Source organism: Saccostrea echinata, unplaced genomic scaffold (genome assembly GCF_033153115.1).
Source record: "Saccostrea echinata isolate AGI-Se365-2 ecotype Australia unplaced genomic scaffold, CSIRO_AGI_Sech_v1 ptg000022l, whole genome shotgun sequence".
Lineage (NCBI taxonomy): Eukaryota > Metazoa > Mollusca > Bivalvia > Ostreida > Ostreidae > Saccostrea > Saccostrea echinata.
In genome coordinates, this window is record NW_026889771.1 from 10,894,863 (window position 1) to 10,903,463 (window position 8,601).

At 32.6% G+C, this 8,601-nt stretch overlaps 1 protein-coding gene across 1 annotated transcript; it reads right to left on the reverse strand.

The window, feature by feature from the left end:
* Positions 1-747: 747 nt before the first annotated feature.
* Positions 748-8,558, reverse strand: LOC133190396 (syntaxin-8-like). The gene is made up of 8 exons (XM_061326004.1): positions 8,486-8,558; positions 8,145-8,244; positions 7,085-7,179; positions 5,900-6,001; positions 5,212-5,342; positions 2,588-2,680; positions 2,031-2,132; positions 748-1,418 (listed from the first exon to the last, which is right to left on the reverse strand). The coding sequence occupies exons 1-8, from the start codon at positions 8,500-8,502 to the stop codon at positions 1,339-1,341; spliced, it is 720 nt and encodes a 239-aa protein (XP_061181988.1). The 5' UTR covers positions 8,503-8,558; the 3' UTR covers positions 748-1,338.
* Positions 8,559-8,601: the final 43 nt, after the last annotated feature.

An 8,601-nucleotide genomic window follows, 5' to 3' on the forward strand; every position in this document is an offset into this window, starting at 1 on the left:
TACTTGAAAATGGGCCTGATTCGAAAACTTTAACTCTTCAATCATCGTGCAAATGTAGGTCCAGCTTCCAAAGCATACCTCGTTGTGTGTATACCTAATAATATGCATCATCAATGCAAGTCCATGATAGGGCTTATAGTTACTGAGGATGGGCCACTTCCAAATATTAACCTGTTCATTCCTCTCTAAAATGTAGGTCAAATCAAGCACCCAAAGCAAGTCAATTAATGTACATGCATTCGATGACGCATGATCCATGCAAGTTTGCTCCAGGTAGGGCTTATAGTTAATTGAAAATGAGACTTGCTCCTAAAACTAACAGGGACGCTAACGCAAATGCCAGGGGTCTAAGAAAAGCTCATCTAAACTTAGTCAACATGAGCAATGAGCAAAAAAAAGTTTGGGTCTGTCATGTTGTCATTAGATGCTTCACATCATCATGATTCAAGCCTGCCTCCTATCAAAGCATAACAAATTGAGTTACCCATATTGCGCTACATCAGTTCTTGAAAGAAAATCACTTATTTATTACAAGTGAGAAAATAAACACATGGTTTTAATAAATAATTATTTTTTTTATTACAAAAAGATTTATATTACACATGTTCAATAAACCAATGTTCCATATTAAATTTCATATTGTTTAAAAACCTATAAGAATGGAAGAGGTTCACTAAATTTCAACCATATTTGCCCAAATACCTCAAGCGCCCCCCCCCCCCCCAAAAAAAAAAACTCTTACCATTTTCATTCTGAAGAGAACACCCCCTCCCCCTGTAATATATCGATAAAAATAAAATTGAATACAACTTTCTACTGATTGAGGGACTTTGATGATTATTAAAGAAAAATCTCTTTCCATATATGTATGCATATACATACATATATGTTTAAATCATTAAGTTTAACATACCATTACTTGTTAAAACAAATACACATACTCCAATTATATTCCAAGGTGCTTTTTGCAGGCAAATTTTACATTTGTACATGTACTTTCAATCATATACAATGAAGATAACAACAAAATGAACCTAATTTTAACTTGATATAATTATATCCTAGAATCAGTAATAGTCACTATACTCTGGGAATGAAACAAAGAAAAAATAGATTAGTGAAAACAATAATTACAAAACTAGACCACAAATGCACTCTGGGATCACTCATTGTGATTGCACTATTCAATCCACATTATCACAGTTAGAGCACTTTCTTAGACATGTACAAGTAATTTGTGTCTAGGTATTTTTTCCTGTTCAGAAAATGCACCACTTTGGCTTACTCCAGAACTACTGTCTTCATTTCTTTTCTTTTTTTTTTGTAATTTTGTGGTTGCTACACTCCTTTCCCATTGTAAGGTACTATCAAAATGACTATGATAGCTATGAAAATCAGGATTATGGCCACCCAGTAGGCTACAAAAAATAAAAATAAAAGCCATGAAAAAAATAAAGGCATGCATAATTTTCAACATATAATCCTTAGCTATATTATTCTATTACATATCTTCTAAAATCTGTCAGTAATTGCACAAATTGAAGATTTTATGCCTTAAAAATTCATATTCAATGTATTACGAATAAATTTGTGAATGTCGCTAAAAGTTCAACCACGAAATATTCCATGGTTCCATATAAAACCAAAAGTACTTTGAACATTGAAAATTTTTTGTACATACTGTTAACATTTCTTAAAACACTCTGAAACCTGAATCAACAAATCACTAAGTAATACCATATACAGTAATTTTGGCACGCTGCAAAAGTTGGTTTATTTGGTGAATCAGAAAAATTTGCCAAAAATAAAGCGCCAACATTTCCAAACAGTTTACAAAGAGTTATACAGAGCATTAAAAATGAAAATCCAACAAAATATAAAGTGCCAATTTATCAAATCCAAATTCGCCAAAAATATTTTCATTGCCAAAATTATACCTGATATACAGTATAATGAATTTAATGGAATCATCTTGCACAAAGATGTTTAATATAAAATTATAAACTTTTTCCTCTGATGGCCAGTCTTACCACATGTAGCTGACTTCCTGTCCACTATACGTATGTGTCTGGTCTCCTTAATGAGGCGTGTTTTGGTCTGGTCCATATGATCCCCAATGTCATCAATCAAGTCTGAAATATTTGATAAAATTAATCAAATTCTAAATTATGCAGAAATAGGTGTGAGCTTCTTTGTATTAATTTTTTTTAATATGGATGCAAAGTACGAAATTTGAAACTTGGAAGAATTTTTTTTTTACATCTTTACATAAAAATAAAAGAATATTATTAATGCCAATGTACACTTTACCCATAAGAATTTGTGTGGGAAATATATTTACATATCTAGATTAGATATAACTAGACCTTTACCAGGATGTATTATACAAAATTTTGAATCTTCAAAGAAGCCTTTTCTTTCTTGCAGAAAATCAGCTCTGCATACATTTTAAATACATGTACCTACATACTGAACAAAAAACTAATCTTGGCATGTCAAATTAAAATCACTTTGTCTGAGCAGGAACAGCGTAAAAGGAAGGACACTAATTTTCTTCTTGAGACTGGCAACAGAGACAGACACCTACCATTCTGACTGTCCACTTCATTTCCAATGTCTATGGCCATCTGTTTTTGTCTTGAGATTACTTTAGAGAGAGACTCCAACCCTCTATCTTGTTCTGTAATCAAGAAATGAATTCAAATAAGTCAAAATATTCTATTAGTTTTTGCATCATCACATGACATGGGTATGGTATATAGTATCATTTATGAATTTATGTTGTTATTACTCTTTATATTTCAAACTCTAAAGAGAAGGTAAATTAAAAACGTTTTATCTACAAGTACATGTAAATGAAACTTCCTGAAAATTACATCTATGTAAATTTTCTTAAGTTCTGGAGATGCACCTTTTTTCTTAGATTATTACCAGCATTCATAAAGCTGCATTAGATAAGATTATATACTGGAGATTAATGTAAATGAAATTTGATAACAAAAACTTTACTTTCAACAAGAGGCCCATGGGTCAATACCCTCACCTAAGTCAACTTGGCCTCACTTTTCTTCGGAAAACTTGTAAAAGATTTTTGTTTCCTTTTTATTGACATGAAAAATTTTGACCCCATGCTGTGACCCAAATCTAGCACTCAGTGGTCATATTTTAACTGAACTTGAATCCACACAAAAATGGGGATGCTTTCATATCAGTTTGAGCAACATGGCCTCACTGTTCTGGGGAAGATTTCTACGCCCTCCCCCTCTTTTTTTTTTTTTTTTGCTCTATGCATGCATTACATGTACAAGATACAAGATTTATTAGTCCAATTTGGGCCCCCGGAGGAGCAAAAAAGATTTACAAACATGAAACAAAGAAGGAGGAAGATCCAAATGATAGAACAAACATGATCTTAAATATAATGAGCAGTGCTTAATTGTATATTCATTGATAAATGCATCTACAAGAGATATATACGAGTATACATATTGTAATATAACAAGCATTCTGAGAGTATTGCATTAGCAATACTAGTCCCCTACCGGCAAGTGTAATCTGGTTCCCGTTAAGAATTGAAAATGACATAATTCCGTCAAAAATCAATGCGGAACGACATGCAAACTTGATCTATAACTAATCAAGGTAAAGTCAAATACCAAAAATCAGCTCAATATCTGAAAGCGTTTAGAAGAAAATTGCGGAAAACCCTTAAAAATTGAAAAGGCCGTAATTCCGTCAAAAATCAATGAAGCGGAACGAAATGCAAACTTGATCTGTAACTCATCAAGATACACTCACAAACCAAAAATCAGCTCAATATCTGCAAACGTTTAGGAAAAAAGTGCGGAAAACTAAGTGGGACAGACTGACAGATGGACAGACTCAGAGGAAACCTATAGTCCCCTCCGGTTTCACCGGTAGGGGACTAATAATAATATATAGTCAAGTAGCTGGAAAGATACATATATGCATATCAAAGAACAGAAGAGATGATATATTGCCATTCCTACATGTATATACATCCTCAAATATATTTAAATTTTTCAGTTAAGGTAGATTATCAAGGAATCTAGCAAGAGATCTGAGGATCTCAGGGTCTTCATTAGTCTTGAGCCAAAGAAATTGATTATCATATGATAGGGACTGAAAATTTTTACATTTATTATTACAAATATTTATGAGTTCAAGTCTTTGTACACTAAAATGAGGACATACAAGGAGAAAATGTATATGTAAATGTACATGTATATGTAGATTTGATTCCAGATTTTGGGCCCATTTTTACCCATGGGTCATAAAATTGAAAGAAAAACAAAATGTGTTTGTAAAACGCTGATACCCTTGTATGGCAGCTTTTTCAAAAGTTATCAAGGTCATGAAGTGAAAATATTTGTACTCAAAGAAAGGTCTTGTCAGAAGACAAGTTCTAGCACCAACAAAGTTATGACCAAGGTTAAAATTTTATAAAGGTGGGCCAAACTCCAAGAAGTTAAAAATGTTGGTACCTCAAGAAAAGTCTTGTCACAAGGAATACACATGTTAATATGAAAGCCCTAGAACCAACCATTCTAAAATAATGGCCAAGATTCAAGTTTTACAAAAATACATCAAACTCAAAGGTCAACAACAAGAGGTCTAAAAGTTGGTATCCAAAGAAATGACTTGTCATAAGAAATACACATATTTAATATAAAGGCCCTAGCACCAATCATTCAAAAGTTATGCCAAATTTAAAGATTTTTAAAAGACGGTCAAATTCCTAGGTCATAGTCATGAGGTCAAATATTTTGGTACCCAAAAAAGGTGTCATCACAAGGAATACACATGCGAAATATGAAAGCCCTAGCCTCAAACTGTCAGACTTTATGGCCAAGGTTGAAGTTTTTTCAAAAGTAGGTTTAACTCAAAGGTCATTTTTATTGTCTTTTATTGCCTTTTCTTGATCATCTCCCCCTTGGAGGGGATACTGATATTTTGAATCCCCTTTACACCCAAGGAGACTCTCTGCCAAGTTTGATTGATATTAGCTTAGTGATTCTCGAGGAGAAGTTGAAAATGTATAAAGTTTACAGAAAGATGGAAAGACTGACACATGCGGATGACAGGTGATCAGAAAAGCTAGCTCACATGAGCTAAATTGATATAACCAAATTTTGTCAAATTCAGCATGTTTTTTTGACATATTTTCATCACGATAATCTAAAACCCCACCTTGTATGATAGTTTGCTGTTGCTGTGCTATTCCCTGATTGTCCATTCCTTCATATTCCTCTGGTTCATCTCTCACTCCCCATGGATCCCTCCCTCCAAATCCACTGGCACCACCACCCATCAATGATGACCTTCAAAATTAAGTAATACCCTGTACACTAATGACAACCGAAATTTTCTAATAACGCTACTCTTTGTTGACACCATTAAATTAAATAATAATTTTTCTCATTTTGATATTGTAATTCAATTAATAAACTTTTTAGATGTGTGAGCAGATATCAAAAAGATTTATTACTGACTCTTATTTTTGCAAAAAGATCACACAAACCAGTCTATGCATTGACTTTAGTCCTAATTCAAGAATTATTAAACTTTTAAAATTTGATAATTCACAAATGGTATTAACATAGTAATGGAGATGTACATAGTTTAGAAACTGAAAATATTTACTAAAAATATTTAATTCATAATTTCCATGCTCTAAATTAAAAACTCATTGTATTAACTATATGAAATTTTATCAAAGTTTGGCACACCTGCATGTAAACAAATAAATGATTTGTTTCTTCAGTTTATAAATAACATAATTTTCATCCTTTTAACCAAACTTAATTCCAACCTGGCTATCCCATGCAAAAATTATCTAACATATCTGCAAAAATTCTAATTTAGAGTGCAGAGGTACCTGGATGCACTGGCCTCATTCTTAAAAGCCTGGTCTATCTGTTTCTCCTTTGTCGTTAGATTGTCCATCATCATTTGTCTACGTTCAACTTCTCTCTGCGTTCTTTAAATGAAGTTAAGGTCAACTTCACTAAAGCATAGTCCAATACCATTAAAATGTGATTTGTGAAATTTGTATGATTAAAAAATCAGAGTAAATTTCTCAAACATTCAAGTCCGAAATGCCATCAGGAAATCAAGGTAAAAGAATGATGAATGCTTCAAATTCCAAGTATACATATGGTCATGGATATCCAATAATCATTAATCAAAGCATTCTTGAAAACATTTATTTTCTTCTACATAACATGCTGTAGTAAAACTCCCACATGTACGTAGCAAGTGGTTCTCGTGTATATATCAGCATGATCAGTTCAATCAAAACTAGTCTGAAATATCTGACATTTTCCTGGCTTTTTTAATTTGATATTTTACGTGCCAGGAAAACGTCTGAGCCGGCATTACGAAAACTGGGAATTCGCCACCTCCAACCCGAGGCAGCATTCTCAGGTTGATTTTTGATACTTGCGAACCGAATTAAATGTCAAACTCACAACATATCAATAGTACAATACTTTAAGTACTCACCAACATTGTTTTTATGGTTCCTTTACATAAAATATAATCTGATGAAAACATTTTATCGACTGTCGAGATTTGTTTTCATTTCGTGCATTTTAAAATCTTGCAAGTCCTGTGTCAAATGTGGATTGATGTTTTCTTTTCATCGATATCGGTGAGTACTAGAAGCATTGTGTTATTGATCATGTTGTTAAATTGTGAGTTTGGCATATAATCGGTTCGCAAGTATTGAAAATCAACTCTAGTTGGAGATGGCGAAATTTTCAGTTTTCGTAATGGTGTTGGTTCTGACATTTTCCTAGCACATCAAATATCAAAATCGTGAAAAAAGCCTGAAAAACATCAGATATTTCAGACTAAATCAAAACCTATTCTCTTAAACTTTTAAAAGTAAAATATTCAACCAAATTTAGGTAATTGTTAGTAATTCAAACAAATTAATGCTTAGACTATTCACCTGTATGTAAGTAATCCTACAGTTATTTTTAAAGTTACAAGTATGATACTTGTTCAAGCCAAACATTCAATCAATAAAGAATTATCAAATATGATAATGAAAAGATACATATGATATGAGGATGAGGCTCTGACAAGATTCTGCTTCAGCTTGTTTAATGACTGAGTGAACTGCTTCATAGACACTCGTATATGTGCTGAAAGCTGTAAAAACAACAACAAAAAAATTAGCATAAAATCATATAAAACATACCACATTTTAGATATTATTCAGTCATAATCTTAAACATTTTCCATACACTCTGACTACTCTCAACATTTAAACATACACGATATTTCTACTCAATATGCAGTTCTTTTTTTAAATTCAAATAACAACAGTGTATCAGTTTGTTCCTGACAATAATATATATTGCATTAATTTTGTGAATAAAATTTTAGGCTTCACAGAAATATCTACTGAAGGAAAGCTTTCATTTAATTCCTACGTAGCTTGTAGCACAAAATCCAATTGATTAGCAAGGCAGGTGTAAATTTCTGTACGTTTGGTCGAAGCCTGGGGTAAATACTATATGTGTACTTAAAAAAGCGGGCTTTATATTTTAGCGGCTTTTGCACAGACAACAATGCGCTAATTCATGAATACAGCTAAGAAATCATCTATAAATACAAAATATCACATGGACATGTATAGCGCTAATTCATGATTTTGCCAACAACTCCATACCCAGTGATTGCGCTAAATTTTGAATACGCCAATTTATGTACACGTACAGTAATATGATGTCACAATGAATAGTTTTGCTATCACAAAGAGCAAATAAGACGTTATGATGCATTGCATTACTGTACAAAATAAATCTTATTGATAGTTTGGAACACCAGTGATAGGATTTGGGTTTACAAAGAAATTATTTGGTACATAGGAAATAAAATCTTTAATAAAGATTTTATTTCCTATGTACCAAATAATTTCTTTGTAAAGACTTTATCCAGGTTCAATCAAAAATTTATTGGGCCTCAGGGTGTATATAGAATTCAACCTGCCATAAATCCCTGTACACCTTTGATTAAACCTGGATCAAATGGATGATGATTTCAAGTTCAATATACAAATTATATGGATGTTCCATCACAGAAATCAATGAGCAGATGATGTTCATCAGGACCTTGGTGTACTGTGAACTGGTCCTGCTGTGTTTGTTCCTCTCCGTTATGTTTTCCATAAGAGTTTGCCCAAGCCTTGCACATGCATCATACTCAGCTAACCTGAAATATATGTTCCTTTTTAAACTTTTATGAAACTGTAGAATATAGGCCTAAAAACATTAAACATGTTAAACTCAAAGTAGGTGTGATCAAGATAACCTGGTAACTACAACTTGAATGAAACTTTACACAAAGTGTTAATAATAACTGTATTATCTAGTATGCATTATGGAAAGATAATCTTTCCGTTTATTCTTCTCCAAAAAACGTTTGATTTAGCTTAAATCTGAAAAGCGTGTACCAAGTGTCGCTCGCCATGTCCTCAACGTCTTGTGATCCGACTCTGACAGGAAGTTTACATTTTCTATGTGGGGCATGCGCATACCCAATTCTTATTTGGTGTTCCTCTGATTTTTT